Raw genomic sequence first — 22,548 nt, 5'->3', positions numbered from 1 at the left:
GCCCGCTTCTTGCGTCCTTACGTCACGGGGTGGTGGTCACTATACATTCCCAGATTGTTGACTTACAGGATAAACAGACCAGTTCTTTACCGTATTAGAAGAACTTCTCATAATACATTCATGCTTTGAACAGTCACTTGCACTGTAACTTTACAACTTCTCAACAAGGCAGCAACTATCAATCTAGCCTTATTTCATGAATTTACCTGCAGTACAGTTTAGTTATATGCACTTAATAATACACAGTAGCTACAAACGCTAAGTAACCCACATTATCCATTTTAGGAGGCTCAATATCTAAATCAAGGTATCATATTGATTCTGAGATACATGAGTCTGTTTTAAAAATTATAGCAATGTGCTACAAAAATTTGCATAGTTGTGAAGGATGGATTAAACTCTGTTATACAAATATCCTTTATATAGTATGTTCATACCATGTGCTTGTCTGTCCCATGTCACACCATTTTAAGATGGCCACTTTATTTGGCCAATTTATATCCTATGCATGCTTTCTTTGAATCAAATGTATTGTTTGTACTGTAAATTATAACATGAAAACATTATGACACTGGGCATTTTGTCATCTTGCATCATTCATCATTATTAGATCACAGCCATGGGTTATTTTATTACCACCAACTAAATGACCTGGTGCAGACAGGACAACTTAGAGCTCTATGCTCTAAAGACAATGGAAATGGTTGTGGATTTCTGGAAGAACACAGTCCCACCCGACTCCATCACCCTGGGTGACTCCCCAGTCAACACTGGGGAGTCCTTGCCAGGCTCCATCATCTTCCAGGTGCTCGTCAATGAGGCACAGCACAGAATGTACTTTCCTGCAACAGCTTAAGAAGTTCAACCTGCCAAAGACAATGATGTTGCACTTCTACACTGCCATCATCAAGTCCACCCTCCCCTCCTCCATCTGTCACGCTGCTGCCACTGCCAAGGACAAGAGCAGACAGCAGTGTATCATCACTCTGCTGAGAAGGTGATAGGCTGCAATCTGCCATCCCTCCCGGAACACCTCCAGGACCCTGAGGCGGGCAGGAAAGATTGTGGCCGATCCCTCCCACCCTGGACACAAACTTTCGGGACCAAACCTCGTGTCACAAGAACAGTTTTCTTCTGACTGCAGTGGGCCTCATCCTCGACTATTACCCCTGACCATTGCACATATTATATACTGTAAACTTTTGCACACCCTGCACTAAACTATACAGCCTTCCTTCTTTCCCTTTCTAAAACAGTTTTATTGTACAGATTTGTTTTTATTAAATGTGTTTTAACACTTTTTATTGTAATACATCTACTTGGCTTTATGTTCTAGACTGTATCAGTACTTTGCTTTGTTTATTTTCTTTTTAATAAATGTTTGCACCAAATACACCAAGGCAAATTCCTTGCAAGTGAAAACTTCTTTTGGGTAATACATTTGATTCTAAAATAAATGAACAATACAGGAAAACAGTAATTATTGCTTTCAGGGTGAATTGTATTTACTCACAAGGATCAGTGTACAGAGGACGATGCTAGTTCCTTTGGATTTCCATTCATGTCATATTTGTGCGCAGTAATTACCTTCCAGCTCTGTTTTCGACATTAGCATCCATGTGACTTTTTCCATCCGTCTTTAGGAAAAGGAGGAAGCTTGAACAGTATAATACTGGGCTTTGTTAGTGCTACTTTTAAAGTAACTTGGTTTGGTTTAATAAGCTCTAAATAAGCCTACAGCTCAGACAGAACATTGGAAGCCAGGCTGCAAGTCAGCCCAGTGCCATCAGGCTCCACATTGATCTTCTTCACAACTCCATCTTCCACCAACATAGCGTATCTAAAATGGATGTTGAAGTACACAATAACGTTTGATTAGTATTATTCTAAAAATACTGTTATAATGTTAATATTGACATCTGCACCATGAAGAGAGGCCAATGGCAGAGGTTCAAAAACTCACATGCTTACATGTGTCTGCCTCTTAAAATCGATAAAAAAACAAACAAAAAGAAGTTCCAGATCTGCTGCTGTTTCAAATCACTCCCTTGTCCACTCATTCCTATATAAACAGACACTCAAAGGTGAAATTCAATTTACTATAGAGTTCACTTTAAATTGAGATTTATGAAGCACACTTCTTATGTACATCTCCAAATTCAGCTACTCAAATAAAATGGTGGACAGTTATTACCATGCACCATTACAGCAAATAGGGAGTGATTTCGGTCACAGCCTAAGTTTACATTGGCTTACAAATATTAAAAATAAATGCGATCAATTATTGCAAAACTGAAGTAGGCAAAATGATCATTACCTCTTGGATCGCTTGTTCCCAAGTACCTGCACAATCTGATCACTGTCAAGTAGCAGGTCAACTGCCTGAGAGGCAGAGAGAAAAAGAGATGAGTATACGGTCACATTAAAGAGAACTTTAATATACCAGACATTTAGTTTTACCTTTGTAAACGCTCCAGTAGGATCAGCCAGCATTCGGACCTGCAGAATAAAGTGGCAGTAAGCTTAGCATTCTTTTAATATCAAATGCACAGTGATATCTGCGGTGTCATCAACCTCTCTATTCTAAGGCCACTAAGAAACTGTGACGCAAAGGAACTGATGTCCTAAACTACCTCTACAAGGCACAAGGATAATGTCATTGAGCCAACAGTATATTAACAGTGTGATAGTGCATCTTTGCATTATCATCTCCTGTGAACATCTTATTGTCAGAGGGACCAAAAGGTTGTGTGCAGTTAGTTACGATTTCTCAAATGTCTATATTGTGCACACAGCCCAGTGCACTACAGTATTTTGTTTTCAGCAGATTGCTGGGATTGCATACTGTTCAAATCCACCGCAAATGAGAATTCATGATTTACTTTACTCATACCAAAATGGCTGACAGGAATCCACAGCTCTTTAACATCTGTCATTTAACTCATCATGAACTTTCTCCAGCTAGTTCGGTGTTGGGCTGTCTTCTCTGCTTCCTTCCAGGATGATGTTGTTTTCTTTGAGTTCTGCCTCCACAGACCTTCTCCTTGATTGACTTTACTCATACCAATATGGCTGACAAGAATCCACGGCTCTTTGACATCTATGGTATGCAAATATTAACATCCTCTGAATGATGGCGATATGTGGTCGGCTTTTATCTCACAATTTGATGCAGGTTGTCATAGAAATTGCTGATTGCACAAAAATTGTAGTCCATACCTTGCCATCTGTTCCATGCTCCTTTCCCCAGGCAGCCATGACAAATGCGTCATTGACAGAAATGCAAGCGACCTCTTGTATACCTTTACTCTTTAAGTCCACAGCCTGCTGCACAAAACCTGGGAGGTGAGTCTGAAAGCAACAAGACAAATTCAACATCAGTGGATGCAATGATGATTGTGCACAAGAACTGAGCAAACAGAGATGATAGTCTGGACTCAACCTTGGAACAACCAGGGGTGAAAGCTCCAGGTACAGCAAAGAGGACTCCCTTCTTCCCCTTGAAGAGCTGATCCATGGACACCTTATTTCCTGGCTCCCCCTCCTGGACCTCCACTGCGGGGAGATGTTCACCAACCTGTTGGGGATTGAGAAGACAATAATACAAGAAAGAAGACCCACAATCACAAATTACCATCACCACAATTAACAGTGAATGATACCAATATTTTTGTCTGCCCCTGCAGGCAAATTGCATTTCTGTTCTTACTAGTAGGTATAATCAGTTGATTCATTAAGTCAGAAAGTGTCAGCATACTTACAGTAGGCATATACTGTACTACTACATATAACTTAGTACTACATACATACTACTACTACTACTACTACGTACTACATACTGTACAATGTACAGTATAGACTAGTGACAAATATTTCCTGAAGACATTGCTTTATGTTTTGGGCTTCTTAAATGCTGCTAACTTTGAATGTACATTATTGAAAAGTACACTTTATTCATCAATAAACATAGTTTGAGAGTTTGTTTTATATACAGTATTGGCATTGTTGCTGAGCTCAGCTTTGTAGAACACATCTTGTTTGTTGTTTGTTTGTAATTTATGTCAGTTAGTTGTATGTATAATTTATAACAAATATGCACAAAACATATGAAACATCAAATACAACTTTTTTTTAATTCCATATTTAGTCAACTTGGGTTAAAATAAACAAGTCTCCAATTAGGGTACTCATGAACACTTAGATTGGAGCCTGGTGGTTTACCAAATGATGAAGAGTAGATAATCTGAACATGATACAAATTGTAACTGTAATAGGCGCACACTTGGGCTGGTAGATATAAAACAATTGATGTGACAAGGTAGAATTGTTTTAGAGCTATGTGGTGGCCACTGGAGGACGACAAATCACCACATACAGAAGCGTGTGTTTCGGAATGGCCGAATGCCATGAAGTTAATCCTACCGAGTGCTTAAAATCCTTTTCAGGAAGCTCTAATACAAACATTAAACTTTAACAATGCCCTTTAAGATATTTTAATAACTACAGTTGTAAGTAACGTTACAATATTTGCAACTGAGATGTTCAGGCACCCTCAGATAACCTAGCTCTAAGTTAACTTGTATGAATAAGTATGCTTTATACATACATTTACTGACACTAAATTAAACAAAGAAACTAAAACAGGGCAACGAAAGTTTAACCGTTTAAGGTAATATCAGTTTCCGAGTGGCTATATAAGGCACTGGACCAGCCAGATACGTAGACAGTAAGACGACAGCTAACGTTAGTGTATGTTAATCATTGACAGTTTGCGTTATGCTACGTTCAAATCACCAGCAGATGTTGAGGAAGCTGCTGGTAAAGTACCGAGAGGACGGTAACGGCCGTGATAAACAAATAAAGAATATAATTCCTAGCTAATGACTGTCATGGCGACGGGTTTCAGTGGGATAACTTTAGTTAGCATGGTGAGCTACAGAGAGAAAGGCGATATAGTCGTTGAGTGTAGTTATAGTTAATTCTCAGTAAAATACAACGACACCCTCATCCATGTAGCACACACAGCTAATGTTAGCTAAACGCATGCAAGTCTTACCTGAATCGGCATTTTGACAACAGAGGAAGTGTGAAGCAGCCTTGCGCGCTGGATGACACGGGTGGTTTTGATGATAGTGCTTGTGATGGAAAGCATTATGGCTCGCTATTTAACCAGTTAGCGTTGAGAAAGTCCTGCGGTAGGTTTGCAGGCTGCCGTGTGTCCTGTGCTGCGTTTCTGCTCTCAGACACACCTCAAGCTGACTTAACGTTACTGTCACTCTAACTTAACACACCGTTACCTACAGTAGCGTCCCACACCATTTGACTGTTGGGACTTAACCCCGCTTCCAGATTTGGGCCTGCTAAATCTTTATTTACTGCGCCATCTGCTAGCAAGAAGCACTATGTCTAATGTAGCTAGTATTGGTCAGAGTGATTGATAAAATTGTGGACTGAAGTTAAACTGTTTAACGTTATATAAAATCAACGGGTGACAGTTCTTCTATCTGTCTATCTATCTATTTATTAAATATAAAGCAAGGGAAACGTACATTGAGGTAGAGGAAGTTATTGTATTTGCTGCAGTAAAGGTAGGCCTAGGTCTAGTTTCAATACCTTTGCTCAAGCACACTCTTTGGCAATCCTACACAGACTTGACAGTGTAATGTCGCAAATGTTAAATCGTCCAGTGATGTTTCACAAAAGTCACACCTGCAGTCAAAGGTGCAAAAATGAATACAGAAACACATGGTGGCAAATTGTTTATAATAACAGTATGGTCAGGTACGCAATCTACTATACCACCCATGGATTGTTTTATTCTTGAGTATTCATTTCTCATGCTCAGGTACTGCATGTGAAGTGTGTCCAGCATTTAGGTTGTGCACCAGTTTTGATGGACTGTCTGTCCCTCATCATCAAGAGTGTGTCCAAATGTGATTATGTGCACTGCATGGTCAAAAATCATTTAATCATGAAGTTAACAAGTTTCAACAATAGTCTTCATCACACTTCCCCCATCTAATACAAACAAACATGCATATATATATATATACACACACAGGGAGAGATGACACCAATGATATATGGTGGTGGTGGTGGTGTGTCCATTTATTACACAACACAAAGCACCTACAATAATCCACTCCCTGTTGCCTCAGACAGTGGAAGATCTCACTTTTTTCACAGTGATTTTTATGTGGACATGTTTAGACAAGGACATCAAACAGTTTTATCTAAATGGAGAAAAAAAAAAAAAATCTACACAGAAATTCACAGCCAGTATAACACACGAAAATAAAGCAGTGTCAACAAACAACAGTAAATTGAGTAAAAAATAGAATTTAATCATTTAAATAGTCTTTCAAAATACAAACATTGATTTGAACCTCTAAATAATATAACGTTTAGTAGCTATTCTTTATTATAACTGGCAATGTTAAATTTACACTGTGGCTATACAAGGAACTGTGAGGTTTGGTAATTTATTGTATTGCTCATTTATATTAATGCGCACATATTTAATAAAACTACAAATGACTGTATAATTTTAACAGTGACACTGCAAATGACCTTGCCTTCACCCTAACCCACCGTACCTAAAACATATTTGTATGTCAATGAAAAATCTACCATTGTGTAAATGACCGAGTTATATGAAGAAACTTTTAACAGCTCATTTCGACCCAGGCATCTATATTTATTTGTTTGAGAGATAACAGGAATATGTAAGCTGTAACGTATGAACACAAAACCAACCAGGTGAATCAGTGTCACATTTTGCAAGATATCCGTACCTGCTCCACCATGCTAGCTGTTGCTATTATAACACCTGTGTGACAGGTTGAACTGTTTTCAATTTGAACTGTCATAAATGACCTCCAGCGTTTTTGAGCTTCACCATTAATCCTGGGAAACCATAACAACTGCAGGCTTGCCCGCCAGTGTGAGACACTTTGTACCATGGGGCATATTATAGGGTTATGAGCCATATACACCTTAAATTTATGAAAACCAAATTAATGATCTCAGGTGTTTTCACAACTGCAGAGACATTCAATAAACCCAATGTTCAAATTTAAGTTGACAGATCAAAAGATCAAGAATTACATTTGTCTGCACAGTTATTTGGCCATCTGGCTTACTCTGCCTCCTGAGGTAGCCCTCTGTAGCCTCAACGTCTATGGAGCCATGTTAATTGATCCCTAAAATGACAATCAGCTTCAGGAAACTGCTTACATTAAAAAACAATTAGTATTTATAATATTCTGAATGGAAAGCTTCATTTCAATACCAAATCCACTACAGTGTCACAATGTAAATAAAATACCCTTAAATCCTAGAAAGGAAAATGTATGAAAAAGCAAGTTTCAAGTCTTTACAAAGTTCAGAACACTGTAAGCTGCACAAATATAATTGTAATGGGCAATTTGTATCACATTTGCTGGCTTTATTACCTCACCCTATAAATTGCATGTTTCTGTTTATTTAAATGTAACTGTACATGGCTGAATGATTAATGGCCCTTTGGCCAATAAATATATCTGATTTTGACATCAGATACTGTAGATTTGCATTGCATGTGAAGCTTACTATAATGATCATTTCTATTGTAAGTATGCAAACCTGCTGAGCAATGAGTAGGACTTTCAGGAGGTTGTCAGACAAGGTTTCAACATCCAAAAGCAAGATGTTGCAAATGTAGCATTTCTTGCTGCCCTGAGCCCATTGCGGGCACTTACAAAGTAAAAGTTCAACAGATGTACGTACTCAAAGGAGGGATCTCACATTGAAAACAATTGAGATCTTTTATGCAACGTTCTTCACGACTGCAGAAAATGCAGCAAAATCTCACCATCGCCTATCAATCATAATCATATGGATTAGTGTTATAGCCCAGAAATCAAATAGGTCAGAACATTATTTTTGAACAGCACAGATGTCAAAAATAGTGGGGAGATATAGTGGAGGAGGATAGTATAAAAAAGCAGATGAGGCATATGCATTTCTTTTCTAACCACTTTTGTTGCCACGCTTTAATGTTAAAGAGTCACGTTCTTCCCTGATCTCAGTGTAGCTCATTTTTTTGGACTGCACACGAACACTCACGCTTTCTTGGTATGGAAGCCAGTTTTTTTGTGTGCCAATAGGATTTACCTACAACAAATATATTTACCTTCCAAGTAGAGCATTCCATGAGCACATAATCTTCATTTGCACTTCACCTGGACTACAAATCAATTGCACAACCTTTTATAAAGAATCTTGCAGCACCTACTATGCACATCAGTGGATCCCAACACCAGGATTTAACCCCCAACATGCTGGTGGTTTTCTCTCTTACCAGGTTTTTAAATCTTATCACCCGGCATCCCCAACACAAACCAGTCTCTTCTAGAAGCTAGCATTTCAAAAATCTGCACTTGGGGTCCTGAGAGTGGAGAACTACTGATATACACCCACACATCTACGTCTCACCATTTTATCCACATTTTCAATGTGACAGACAATAATCGAGTCATTATATTGCTTTTAACATATTGCAAGTAATTCCTATGAATTTGCCTACAACGGCACACTAAACTATAGTAAATACAAGCACTCCATGTGCGTGTCAATCTGACCCTATACTGGACCCTCAAGTCTTTCACCGGATATGTTATTATGGCTTTCATGAGTAGATGTTGCATTATTTATAACAGTTTAAAAGCCACATGTCTGCAGTCTATTCTTGGGTACCTAAATGTGGTTCTTCAGTGGTTATGCAACTGCAGATCAATGCTGTGATGGAACACACCTTGAAAATAGTTGAAACTGAGAAGTAGTCTGGTATTCATGTTAAATGTTTTCACTCTTGGATCTCGGACCTTTTACTGAAGTGTGGCAGTTACATCTGACTGTAAATAACCAGTTCCCACTTAGGGACATGAATACATGAGATTTTTTATTTTCTCATATTCTTTTCCTTTCTTCATATGAGAAAAAGGACCATTTCCTTCCTTATTAAGTCTCTAATAAAATCTTTCATTTCTCACAAACCACTCATCCACTCTTGAAGACTGGATCTCTGTTGGTTCTTTCTCTGCATCCTATTCACTTCTGCCGCTCTCTGCTCTAGGGAGAGTCCATCATGGCTTCCAGCATCTCCAGGAATAGTTTGTGCATGGGTACACCACCACGGGTCTTGATGCTGTAGAAGGTAGTAAGAGCACGGCCTGCAGTCTGTCGGAGGAGAGGCAATGTTAAAAGGAGGCGTCCTGCCCGCTGGGGGTCGTCTGGGTGCTGCTGACATTCCAGCTCCAGCAGGGCCTGGTGGAGGAGGTCCCGCAGCTTCTGCACAGCCTCCATGTCCTCGATGTAAACAGAGTCTGACACAACAGCAGGGAGCACATGGTGAGGCACAGTGTAGGGCATTTACATTTTCTTAGCTTTTGTCACAGAAAAAAAAAAAAAAAGCCTTTGTTGCCCAGTAACTTAACTATTAACCATGATGATAATCATGGTTAACATGATGAGCCACGCAAACGGCTAGTGAGCTGCTACCACTGAAGTCTATGATAGTTTATGTACACAGTCTTGTATCTTGTCACGATTAATCTCATAGTTGGTTGACTTGGTTCCAAAAACTTTTTATGTAAGCATTTTCTTAAACACCAATGGAGCAATTAAATGGGAAAAATCACTTTTGAAATCAGAGCTGTTCAAAAAGCTGGCAGTCACTGTTGAGCTCTATTTATAAAACAAACAGTGGATCTACAGTGCAAGCAGGACCTGCTATATGATCTACTGTTGACTGTAAACTTGTGTGAATCTCTAAGGAAAGACTGCATAAAGGCAATGAATGGCAACCTTGCAAAAACTATAAGTCTCATTTTCTACACTACACTGTATGTTTGTGCAATGGTAGATCTGCTGCCAAATACATTTGTTGCTGTAGTCATTGCCTAAGAACTGAAACAAAAAAATAATTAACTGCATCTAACTCTGGCAATAAATCTTTCTCCTGTTGTCAACTTTTTGGTCATTTTGGTGGCTGTGGTTTGTGGTGCTGTTGAACTGCATTGTGTTATGCTGAGATTATATCAGTGAGGGTATGATAAATATTAGAAACACCTCTCCCTATACTATACTCTGAATTGTATAACACAAAACAGTTTAGCAGCATCACAAACTGCAGCCTCCAAAATGAACACCTCTTCTATTCTAATTTATTATCTAGAACAGTTTCAGCAATAACTGAACATTATAACTTGCATTAGTTTTAGCTATGAACTACCTAATATTGTACATAATCAACTGGAAAAATTAGTGTAGTTTTACATGTACACTATACATACTCCACTTAGTTATGTGCAGGGTATCCCAAGAAATTTGTCAGCAGAGGTGGTGAACACTGCCCCTTAAAAAGCCTCATGTCATATTTCATAAAATGTTTATTTCCTCTGACACACTCTTAAGCTGCCTACACATGATGCGCAGCAAAGCCACGAGGTTGGGCGCAGAGCAAAGAGGTACAGCGCAGCGCAGGAACGTTCTGGAATTTATTGCTCCCATGGTTGCGCCTTGAAAGGTCAGCAGCAATGAGGTCAAAGTTGAAGTAATTTGAACTTTGAGCGCACGGCGGCAATTCTGAGCGGTGCGCGATGCAAGGGTAGCGATGCGCCTAGTTGGGCGCCACCGCTCTCGCAATAGGAAAACTACGGAAAAGGCCAGTGCAGAGCGGTTTTACCGCGGATTATGTGTAGGCCGCTTTAATTTCAGGCAAGATGACTCCATTATAAAAGGCTGCAGGAAACCCTGATATGATCAATAATACCACTAGAGAACACATAGGCAGTTTCAGTTTGCTCTAATCATGGAAAGTGATATGAAAACCCACAAGATAAAGTACCCCACTGATAATGAATCTATACTAATAGTTTGATACTCGTTCTGTGAGATCTATTTATCTGCATAACTGTTCAACTACACAAGTATATGTACCTGAGTTAGTGAGTGCGATGGCTTTTAGCATGACAAATTCCTCCCGGTCCACGTTTAGTGACCTGAAACGGCGAGCAAGTTGACTAATTGCTGCATTCAGCTCTGTCAGTCCAGCGACACGTGACATCTCCTCATCAAGGACAAAATCCTCTGCGAACACCACCTCGTCCTCACAGCCAAGCGAGCGGTACGCTACACCCAGCACCAGCACCTCCAGCCACACTGACTGCAGCACAGACATCTGGTCTGCCAGGGACAGCGACAGGAAGCCTGCAGAGGAATAGACAGACAGAGAGAGAGAGGGGAGGAATTTAAATGAAAAGGAGGCAAACTGGCAATAGGTTCACATTGCTGCTGTCAATTGACACAGGAAGCACTGGTCCCATGTCTTTTTAGTAGCCAAACAGTGTAATCGAGAAAAACGATTATTCTGCACGTTACATTTTAAAAAGTAAACTTTTATTTTGTCTTGTGTCAAAAAGTTCAACGGGAAAAGTATTAAGGGAAACTTCACAGTTCAAGGTGTTTTCACTGTTGATTTGTTTAACTGTTTCGCTGACGCACCCACCGTTAGCCTAGCTTAGCACAGATCCTGGAGGTAACCGGCTCCATCTAGTCTACTGCTCCCAATAAGTGACAAAATAACGCCAACATTTTCCTATTTACATGTTGTTATTTGTATAGTCACAGCGTGTACAAATAACAACGTCACATGAGACACAGCCATCTTCTAAACATTTTGTTTTACCTACTGTATCAATAAGGCTGTTCAGCCATCAGAATCAGGCTCACAAAGCCCATTTAGAATGGTCAATATTCCAGTTCTGACACAGCATGTTTCCTCCTGGTGAAATTAGATCATTACATCGCTTCCACTGCTGCCATGCTATCACTGCCTCTCCTCCCCTATTTGATCCACTCTGCATCTCTTACCAGGAATGTGTTTGGCCCAGCCAATGATGACGACCAGCTCCCGGTCAGCCAGGTCACAAAGGGTGGTGAGCGTGCGCTGGGCTGTGTCGGGCTGCAGAGGGTCAGGCATGGCAAATAACTTTTCTGGCTCTGCCACCAGAAGGTGGGACACAATGATGTTGGAGGAACCTATGTCACAAAATAGACACAAAACAACAGATTAATATGATGCACAGATTGCTGCTTTACATTCATAGACACACTCATACCTAAAATATCAACGCGGTCATAAACTAATTCATAAAATGTAGTTTTACACAACATGCTGCCCTGTACAAGTGTTAACTGTACTAAATACCGCACTGTATTCATGCTGCATATTCCCATATCCCTATTTCACATATAGGCTTTAGACCTGCCAAGTGACTTCTTATTAACGTACACATATTCTTATTTCTATACAATACAACTGAGAGTTTTTGCTTTAAACTCCTCAAATGCCATATTTATGTGAATCAAGGGCTCCAAGTTAGTTCATCCAAATTTGTGCAAATTAGCAGAGAGAAAAAAGGACTTTCAGTGAACTATTTTCTTGGCAGTAGAGGGCGCTGTTTTCTAATCAATTCCAATGGGTTTGAAGTGTTTCATATTTTGCTTGTATGCTTTCTCTGGCCACCTCATGTTTTACCCACCAGCATGTCTCACATTGTTTTGGGGTTGAGCACTCTGAGAAAAAACAGTTCATCTCTGAGCAGCTTTCTCTCTCTAGTTCTGAATCAGAGGAGCACAGGAGGGACCTCCCAACTGAACTGCTGCCATCTACCCCACACTTAAATTTGTTTGTGATTACTGTGTTTTTAATTGCCTGGCCCTGGACGTTGCTGCTGTTGGTAGTAACATGTAGCTTGCCAGCACACAATCAATCGACAGTTGATAATGTGTTGCCTAGCGACAACCAGACGCCTTTTGCTGCACAAGAAAAGAAAGAAAAACCCATTCTCAGACGTTAACGAGAGCCCAATATCATATAGTCAATATGTGGGCTGAATGCACTTTTACAGTTTGTCTTTTAGCTCTGGCTGATAGCTGCCATTTGATAGCTAAACCAAAACAAATGTTGTGGAATTGAACCACTTTTTATCTCATTTGCACAAATTGATTATTGTAGTAGTATTACACTATGTTGCCAAAACACTAATGACATGACAGGAATATAAATCCCACCTTTTTCACTCTCCTTTGTCAGTGGTAGAGGGGCACTCTGGTATGTTGCATTCTCCACTTCGGGGCGTCTTTTGTACTTCTGCCTTCCACCTCTGACCCTGTCAAGACGAACTCCTACATTGGGAAAACACAGAACAGACATATACCATATTTACCCCTCAGATGTAATATCAAAGACAGGCTACAGAGCTTCTGCACACCATGAACACTCACCCTCTTTCAGCATGCCTACTTTGAGGCACTTAGTGAAGCGGCATGCCTGACAAGCCTTTCTGCGCCTCTTGGTGATCTCACACTCATTCGATGCTGGACAGCTGTATTCAATGTTACCTTTATGAACGAATAGAAAATATAAATTTACAGTTAAGAAGAAGATAAAGACATACAAATGTGATGAAAACCAACTTCTTCAATTTCTTAAATCATTCTGATCTTTTAAACACGCAATCTTCTCAAGGTGGAAATCACACAAGGTAACCTGCCCACCACATACAGTACAATAACAGCCACATGTTCAAGGTTATGGTTTGACAGACCAGCATAAACCGGATGGGGTGGCTGTAGCGACAGTGTACTGAGACATGTTAAAGAATAACGTGTGGTGTGGGTCCTTATTCTGCATTACTCAGATCTTGTACCCATTAAGCCCCTGACACACCAACCCGTCAGCAGTAAAGGCAGTCAGACTAATCAGTCGGCTCCCCGAGGTCCAAAAAGTGCCTCGGAACACACCGAAACGACACCGTCTTGAGCGTACGTTCTGCGTGTGCGCGAGACGCAATACAAAAAATTAAAACGGGAAATGACAACGCGTCACGTAGGTCTGGCTTCTGCAGCCTAACATTATGGCGGCTTGTGTGAAACAGGATCTCGTATTTTACGAAAATTGTTCTCTGAAACGTGTTTCTGAAAACATTTTAAGGGAGAAATAGGCCATCCAGTTGCTGAATCTGTCTTCATTTCAGATCGACAAAGGTCAGTTTAAAAGACTTGTCAGATTTTGAGAGGCGTTCGTCCCTCATCCCGCTCATTATTTCCAGGTTAGCGCTCCACCAATCAGATTGGTCATTGAGTCCGACTGCCCGCCCTCCGACCCAGCAAGTCAGGTCGGCCAAAATGAAGGCCGACAGCTCCTCTGACGGACGACGGCACGGAACACACCCAACACTCGAGTCACCGACCTCGCCAGACTGTCCGACGGCCGATTATCAGGTTGGTGTGTCAGGGCCATTATGGAGACTGGAATGCCCCAAGCTGTTCCAGGTTGGTACTGGAGCTATGATCCTTTGTTTATTTTATTGCCCGACATTCAAGCTATACCAGCCCTCATACAGGTATAACAAACATCCTGTTTCTCCCCAATACAATACATAGAATGTATGTAATGACTTTACAGCAACAAGTAACACTACAATATATTTTCAAAACATGCAAAAAACTTATTGCGAGCAAATACAATTAAAATGAAATATCTATCTGAAGTACTATTTACTATATCTTAATAGTTTTAACTAGTTTGACTAACTGTGCTCTTATGGTTTCAAGTTAAATGAAAGCTTTCGGACAACTAAAATACTGGCAGTGTGCAGCTGTATGTAGAAAATATAAATATTGCAAAAAAAAATAGTGGTCAGTGTCATACAGAGGTCTCCACATTTGACATGATTTAAATGCTCTAAATGTAAAACCTGTCTTGTTTTAACTTGTTACATTACAGAGGGAGTCAGAGGAAAAAATTAACTGTTCATTGCTTGTTCTGCTATGGAAATACTTTAACTTCATCACAACACACACCTTGAATGGTTCTCTTGAAAAATGCTTTGCAGGCCTCACATGACGCCACGCCATAGTGGTAACCTGAGGCCACATCCCCGCATACTAAACACAGCCTCTTCGGTAGCGTGCTCAGGGCGTACTTGCATCGCCCTGCTCCGTTTCCAGTGGAGCCCTCCTCTGCCCCATCCCCACCCTCGTCTTTGAAGTGGCAACGCAGAGCCGGTGTGTAAAGTGGCGGAGAGTAACGTTTAACCCCGTCTCCTCTGGTTCCTCCACCTCCACTGTGAGAGGAGTCTGAGGAGGCTCCGCCAGGGCTGATCCGACCTCCCCCACCTCCCTCTGGACTGCTCGGTTCTGCCTTTATGTAGACATCTGTCCGACGCTCCCTGGAAGACATGATGTCTAGAGGGGAAAAAAATAAACAACAAAGTAAATAAAGGCATACAACCTTATCCCTCACATCTTTGTCTTTTAAATTACGTCAACTGGGGTAAAAGACCAAAATCTGACTTTTGCTAACACATGGCACAGGTCAGATTATGAACATGTAAAGTTAAACAGGCAAAAAGTACATGCAATCTAATATTGTCAGATTGTTGTTGAGTCTCTTTTCTCAATTTAAATAATCCTTTGGGAGTCAGATATCTTTGAATGAAATGTTTATCTAAGCACAGATTGGCATTATCATAATCACAATCACTGCAATTCACTTGTAAATGTCTTGTTTTTTTCTTCTTTCTGTGGCATCTACCAACTAAAAGAGAGAGGGGAAAGTGCCATCATGGGCTACAGGACCCTACCATTGCCTAAAACGTGGTCTCCAAGCCTTTTCACCAACCATTACTGCTCATTACTGTTTGCACCTATGCCGTTAGTTTATCCATGTGGGATAGTTTGAGAGTAAACACAGGAATCTAAGGAAAGAGACAGCCAAAAAGCAAAATGGATACAGACAAAACTTTGAACTGGGACTGAAGATCTGTAGTGTAAATGTTGCCTTAATCCATTAGCAAAACAATGTACCTTTGCATTTAGACCAAAGTCTAAAGACCAACTAACCTACACTGAACTGCCCCCAGTGACTACTAACCAAGTAACCTGTGGTTCATCACATTAAGATCATGGTCGGTTTTCGTTGCTAAAGCCGTGGCCTGTAAAAAGCACCCACATTTTGCTTTATCAGCATGCAAACATGACAAAAGGCCTGCTTGTTCCCTCTCTTGTTCTTTAGCAGAACTTAGTTCCTGTGTTGTCTGTGTTATTTCTTCTCGACACCTTAGAGTCACCAAACCAGAACATTCCATACCTAAAATAAAAAACTAAACAGTCCTTGAATCATCCCCACAGTGTCAAGTCTTTGTCTGTGACATTTCTAGACATTAAAATAGCCAAGGTGACTGGATGAAGGTCGCTATGCTCATAAACAGTAACCGCTCTTCCCTATTCAGACACATAACTTATGTTTAACTTCAAGTAAGGCAGTAAGAGTACTGCGGCAACCTGCCTACCTGCCAAAGGTTCTTAATTTAATTACAGAAAGAGGCATGATTAATATATCATGCTTGTGATGAAATAAAATATGTTTACAAATCCAAATCCAAGCACACAGAAGGCTCATGAGTCCAAAATGATAGTCAAATACATACATACACACACACATACATATATATATATATATATATATATATATATATATATATATATATATATATAGCGACCATAACTTCTTAAATGAGAAAAAGAAAATCTCTGGCACAATTTCAGCACTGCAGGAAACAGAAGATGTTTCTAAACTGCCACTAACTCATCGCTGACGTTTATCATTAAATCTATTACTAAACCATTGCAATTTCCTGATCCCGATCTCAATCTATCTCAAGTGTCAATAAACATATACTCCCTAAAATACTTTAAAACCCACAAGTTCACTCTCACACACTTACAGATTGCTCAGTTTTAGCTGAGTATCAAAGGTCAAGATTGCCACAAATGTGAAAATCAAACTGCAACAAGACAGAAAGGCTTTATGATTTAATTGGATTCAAAATGCTGACCAAAGGTATACTATGGGAGATGTAAGAAGTACATTATGACAATTAAAATATATTTAATTTCTTAAGTGAGTGTACATTTATGACCTTACACAACCTAATGCAAAGCCAATACAGAGCAATGGGAATGGTTAGATTGCCAAGTAGTTGTGCTTTTAAGTTGCGATTGAGATTCCAGTAACAAAGTTCTAATGCCAAATGGCAGGGTTCTTTGTCAATCATACATTGCATCCATTATAAATAAGATAATTAGCCTAAAAACAATCTGATTTCTTTGACATATAACGTAGTAACATCAGATGGGCCTTTGCGTCAGGTTGTTCCTTGCATTCAAGTAACCCAACAAACAGCTGGGTGAATATTTGTGTGAGCAAAGGGACCACCACTCCGCCCTGCCCAAATTATGGTAATAAATTCAGAACGTAGGTGTACCACTGCTGTAATAAAGGGGACCCAGTCAGTATACTGTATAGCCAAACAAAGACTAATTGTTCATGTTTCATTAAACTGTCTGAAATTTGCAAATGATGATAGAAATGTAGATCTCACTGTTGTTAATTTGACAACAGTAGTTCAGGGATCAGAAAAAAAGGTTGAAAAGGGGACCAACAAAGGGGCATGAATTGTATTGTGTGTCTCTGTGCTTCAACTCATCAGTGGATACATTAATGCAGAGCCTTACTCTAACGATTGTGCTCTTGTTCCAACTTAATAGATCACTGTGTGAGGACGATGTCTGCAGCCTAAATAGCCTCAATCCAGTTAAGGCCTGAAAGTAACTTGGGATTGTCTCATGTGTACATACTGCCAATACACTGCTATTACCAACCCATTTTTCATTGTTTATCAGTTGGGTTGATAATCCAGTTGCAGCTTGTGCAAAGTGTTGCAATATTAAAAATGTTTTTGGTTGTTGTTCATGGTCGGTTCAATGCCCCAATTTCTTACCCTGCCCACAATGACAACATTAGCATTAGTAACCGTTGTATGTTCTGTACACAATGGCTTGGGTTACCGACCTAATTCAATAAAGGTATAGGTGCTTGGCATAATTCATAAAATGGTAAATGTTATTTACTTTATGGTACATAGTGTATAGACTAAGATTTGTTTCATTTATATGCAATCTCTAAACAAATTAACTAGCACCCTGACTACCAAAATAGCAGTCAACAATGTGTATGTTGATGGCATATAATCAATGAGAGCTCAGTCCTGACCTGTGGTGTATGAATGTTATATATTACTCATTTATAGACATATAATGAACAGGCCTCTCCTGACAACTTAACATCCAGCATGACTCTTCGAAAAACAAGATGTTCTGTGCTTCATTACATCAAAATACTACTATTAAGATACTGTCTTTTAACTTATCTGTTCAATAATTGTTCCTCTATCCTTCAGTCGGGACATGCACATGAAAATGGGATTTGAAGGTGATCAAAGCTGTTCAATATAAGGTGTATAAGACCAAGACCCACTAAGACAAAAGAATAGGGAGGAGGCTTTCATTGCATTAATGCTATCATCCAGTTCCTGAATGTCAACTAGCAAACACAATTTCTCCAAATGTATGTGCTATCCATATTCACAACACAGGGAAGTATGGCTTTTTAAATCCTGGGGTCAAGACACTGAGCCAGGAGCTCACTACTTGGTCCAAATATCACTCATTGCAAACCAAGTATGAACATTATGTCTTTATCATAATTATTGCTACAGCTGATAATGCAATCCTGTAGTAACGTTAGCTGGCAGTCGACACTTTCTTTGGAGTTTGCCCCCTCTCGACTTGATTGTAGCACTGTTTGGCAAGCAGCAAGGGAGTCACAGCAACACGCCTGTTTAAAGTTTAGCTTACTTGGGCTGAGTTTACAAGCTCAGTAAATAAGTTGGCCAATAACACAGAACACGAACCCAGATAATCAACAATGTGACTGACTTTTGCTTAGACTTAAAGCAGACCAACAAGTACAACATGTGTACCCCAGGCCAGTTCGACATCTCCGTTGAGGAACATCGGTTTCCATATAGAACATGTTCAAAAGCAAGCCATAAAAGCTATGGTTACTATTCGTTTTATGAAAGCATATTAAATAGAGCGAACAACCAGCTGATGTTATCTTAAATGCTTATCTATTTCACTCACCATAGAAACGTGTCGTGTCGTGTGTACTGTAAACTAATGTACCAGCATGTTTTGAGTAGCGTTAGCATTAGCTTTAAGAACAGCAAACACATTATTATAACGACAGGTTAGCTACCCTTAGCTAACTAAGCTAAGGGTAGCTAGCGTTAATCCTGACTGACCAGCTCTCTCCTGCTGGGGCCGAGGTTTATTTTTGTCACTCTAACCCGGACTAGGCTGCATCTTACCTGATAGCGGAGACTAGTACAGCATTAAAGTCTCTCCGCGGTGTGATATCATGGCACAGGTTTGACAGAAAATCGGTTTCCAGACTGCGAGCGCCTGCTAGCTTTGTGTTGGATGTGTGCGTGCGTGCGTCCGTGTGTGTTGAGATGGGCCAGGCTACAATCGGCTTTCTTTAACAGCTGGTAGATGATAATGGTTGGATATACTGTAGCTTAAACCCATTAGGTCAAAGAGCCCTCTGGAAACAGTTTGATACTGTTATCCTACATAAGCAGTTTTCATCATTATTTAACTGCTAAATGAGCTAAATGTTAGTAGACATTTATTTTAACATAGACTTGAATTCCATATAAGAGAGGAAGAGGTGACTTTGGATAGATATGTTCAGTACTAATTGTAAACCTGATATAGGCCTATAATAAGCTGACTGACAAGGTCAGAAATTAACTTACTACCAGTGTTTTAGCTTTGAATACAAAGTCTTGACTCACTTTACCTGACAGAATACAAAAAAGATTCCTAATGATGAATGACAGGCATCTGGCTTTATTTTGTGGCCCTCATTTTGATTCTGCTCAAGAGACATTCCTAAGCTTTTTATTTCCCCCCAGGCTGCATGTACAGCATCCAAAAAAACTTTAAAGCTACGGCATCATTGAGCCCCTAAGACCTCGACACCTTGATTGCTCCTCTCTCCTCACACAGAATTTTGGAGGTTCTCACATTCACGATCATCTCTCCCCTCATTCGTTTATCCTTTTTGGGTTTGCAGGGCAATCACAGCCCACTCTTTCAACATGCCCTATGAGTTGCTTTAACATTGCCAGCTAAAAGTCCATCACAGGTTCATAGCCACACAATAATGAACTTTTTGAACAATGAACAAATAACAGACATAATCCTAGTTAAAGCATAGGATAATATTTCATAAAAGGTGATGTGAAAACATGTTACCTGTTTGCTGAGCTGGAGTTTGAAGCCTATATGTAGATCTGTGACACCCAGTGGTAGCTCAATGAAGTGCTATTGCTTTGGGTTGAAGTCTGCAGTTATCAGGACACCTACAAAGTAGCAAATGTTTGTTAGTACCATCACAGAACTTAAAGCCAAGTCACGTTATTGGTCAGGTCAGTACAGTACATATTGTTAAGTCTCATAATAACCATGATATCTGAGAACTAGTTGTCATATTAGATAATTAAAAGGCTCTTAACAGTGCCAATCTTCACATGTACCAGAGAACACCTCTATATTGGCAATAGTTTTGTTTCCTCTGCGGTAGTTCATGTGCATGGTCGTAGCACTGACTTTTGATTCCTAACATACATATTCCCCTGTATCCATCCAGATTTCTGCACGCTGCACGGGTACCCTCCCCCATGCGCTGCATGACACACTCCAAAGGTCACCGTCACAGGAATGCTTGAAGGACAGACCGAGTAAAGCCAACACCTTGTCCCTCACTTATACAAAGTCATAAGCTAAAGTTTGGTGATAACTCTCTGTAAATAATTAAAAAGACCAGTTTTAATTAGAAACTACAATTTTTCTTTTTTTTTTTAAAACATTGCATGAAACATAATTTAAGTTTCTCTTTAAAGTTTAAAAAGGGCTCTGGCTTTGGACATTTTAAAGAGTATAACATTATAGCCAAACGGCAACTTTAAACTTGACAACAAGACTGTAATATGTGGAAACAAACTGTGATGCTTTATTGATATTCTTTGGAACTGATCAGAACTTACCATTTCATTTTTTTTATGTGACATTTCAAAAAAGACTATTCATTTAAATTAAAAATGTAGATTAAGCTTCTTCTTTGTTTGATTGGCATACACTCAAATAATTCCTTGTACTAAATGCTATCTCTGAAATACACTTTTCCCCCATAAATTCAAAGTCAAATGTCATAGCACATAGATCATAGTCCTTCCTTCGCCTTGAAGGTTTCAAAGCTATTTTATCATACTCTTGTTAGGGGGCATCGGCGATTTTTGTCCCTGATAACGCATCACTGTACATAAAACTCAGTTTGAGTTGTTTCAAATGCGGCGCGCTGTGGAGACGGTGAGAACAGCACCCAGGGGTGACCTTGTCTACTGATCTCGGACCGGTGAAAGGTTAATTGCCATAGTGGATTATGCTTTAAGATCAGTGATCTCAATCCCGGTCCATGCAGGCTCGGTGTCGTGCGGAGTTCAGTGTGTTAAAACAGAAGGAAGAATAACTCTGAGGGGTTCAAATGCATAAATAAATAAAAACTCAAGTGTGTACAGTTGGAGAAGTGCGGGGTGTTATTAGCCTATGCAGGAAGACTCGCCTTTTGAGTGAGAACCTGCGGTGAGCCATACGAAAACATTTAGGCTATATACGCTGCATCTTATTTAACCATGGAACCTGCATTCTTCATTTACTCAAGTGACCATGCATCCCATTTATTGAGACATTTTGGTGGGGGGAGGGGGGTTACCCGGTGAGTAGAGCATTAGCCAGTGCCAGAGTGTTTTAGCATTTATTTGCGTGTGAATTATGAGAAGGAAGATTGTACTGGGAATTATTACACAATGTAGCGTGCTAAATGTTTATTCGGCGGCTCGTGCCCCCTACCCCAATAACGTGGCCACGCGAACTTAGCTCTGCCAGGCGATTCGAATCGTGCATGATGCACATCAGGCTGCCGTTAAGACAGCTGACATCTCCGCACAAAGATTAATAATAGCCTGAACACACTATGTGCTCTCTCTCCGCAGTGTCTGGTGAGCAAAGCTACTTACTGGGTAATGTAAAAACATCGCAGGGTTGATGTTTTTATCTGAAGTCAGTCAAGTCTTTGCGGCTGGCGAGTCCACAGTCGGTTTAACCGGGTTAACGGCGCAGTCCAAGCCTTGCAGGGTTTCTCACATCGCATCACTACGTTACCGTATAATAAGGTGATAACAACAACCGGCGACACACTGCCTTATCCGACTGTTCGGTTTCTGTACGCTGGTGTTATAAATTCTCGTCTTCGTCTGCCACATTAAGGTTGTAGTTGGACATCAGCATCACGACTTCAAGAAGAAACACCGAATGTCCGGTAAGAAAAAAGAACTTCCACAATAAAACGTTGTCGACTCACATAATATTTTAACTTCGAGCCAGACACCGTTTTAAAAGCAATAAGCGAGGTCTAATATGATACAGTTATCCTTTACTACCTCAATGTGCAACATTCTCCCAATAATCCCT

General features: G+C 40.0%; 2 protein-coding genes across 3 annotated transcripts; both read right to left on the bottom strand.

Annotated features, from left to right (window-relative positions):
* Nucleotides 1-1,342: 1,342 nt before the first annotated feature.
* On the bottom strand, nucleotides 1,343-5,317 carry prdx5 (peroxiredoxin 5). The gene is made up of 6 exons (XM_078265975.1): nucleotides 5,057-5,317; nucleotides 3,443-3,577; nucleotides 3,220-3,351; nucleotides 2,461-2,499; nucleotides 2,318-2,382; nucleotides 1,343-1,840 (listed from the first exon to the last, which is right to left on the bottom strand). The coding sequence occupies exons 1-6, from the start codon at nucleotides 5,150-5,152 to the stop codon at nucleotides 1,735-1,737; spliced, it is 573 nt and encodes a 190-aa protein (XP_078122101.1). The 5' UTR covers nucleotides 5,153-5,317; the 3' UTR covers nucleotides 1,343-1,734.
* Nucleotides 5,318-6,082: 765 nt separating this feature from the next.
* Nucleotides 6,083-22,383, bottom strand: esrra (estrogen-related receptor alpha). 2 transcript variants are annotated; one of them, XM_078265973.1, is made up of 8 exons: nucleotides 22,095-22,383; nucleotides 20,275-20,381; nucleotides 14,911-15,294; nucleotides 13,330-13,446; nucleotides 13,117-13,230; nucleotides 11,914-12,081; nucleotides 10,981-11,250; nucleotides 6,083-9,365 (listed from the first exon to the last, which is right to left on the bottom strand). In XM_078265973.1, the coding sequence occupies exons 3-8, from the start codon at nucleotides 15,287-15,289 to the stop codon at nucleotides 9,112-9,114; spliced, it is 1,302 nt and encodes a 433-aa protein (XP_078122099.1). In that variant the 5' UTR covers nucleotides 15,290-15,294; nucleotides 20,275-20,381; nucleotides 22,095-22,383; the 3' UTR covers nucleotides 6,083-9,111. The 2 variants fall into 2 exon arrangements, with proteins under 2 accessions (XP_078122099.1, XP_078122100.1); XM_078265974.1 differs by lacking the exons at nucleotides 20,275-20,381; nucleotides 22,095-22,383 and adding an exon at nucleotides 19,323-19,473.
* Nucleotides 22,384-22,548: the final 165 nt, after the last annotated feature.

The sequence above is a fragment of the Sander vitreus genome, chromosome 13 (assembly GCF_031162955.1).
Source record: "Sander vitreus isolate 19-12246 chromosome 13, sanVit1, whole genome shotgun sequence".
In the NCBI taxonomy this organism is placed as follows: domain Eukaryota; kingdom Metazoa; phylum Chordata; class Actinopteri; order Perciformes; family Percidae; genus Sander; species Sander vitreus.
Note: the sequence above shows the minus strand (reverse complement) of the source record. Positions and strands in the feature narration are given on the sequence as shown.

Coding starts and splice junctions, on each gene's coding strand:
- prdx5 (XM_078265975.1), bottom strand. CDS start 5,152: ATGCTTTCCATCACAAGCACTATCATCAAAACCACCCGTGTCATCCAG. Junction 3,578..5,056: donor TTGTCAAAATGCCGATTCAG/GTAAGACTTGCA, acceptor AATCCCCAACAG/GTTGGTGAACATCTCCCCGC. Junction 2,383..2,460: donor CTACTGGAGCGTTTACAAAG/GTAAAACTAAAT, acceptor TCTGCCTCTCAG/GCAGTTGACCTGCTACTTGA.
- esrra (XM_078265973.1), bottom strand. CDS start 15,289: ATGTCTTCCAGGGAGCGTCGGACAGATGTCTACATAAAGGCAGAACCG. Junction 13,231..13,329: donor AGTAGGCATGCTGAAAGAGG/GTGAGTGTTCAT, acceptor TTCCCAATGTAG/GAGTTCGTCTTGACAGGGTC. Junction 12,082..13,116: donor GACAAAGGAGAGTGAAAAAG/GTGGGATTTATA, acceptor TTTGTGACATAG/GTTCCTCCAACATCATTGTG.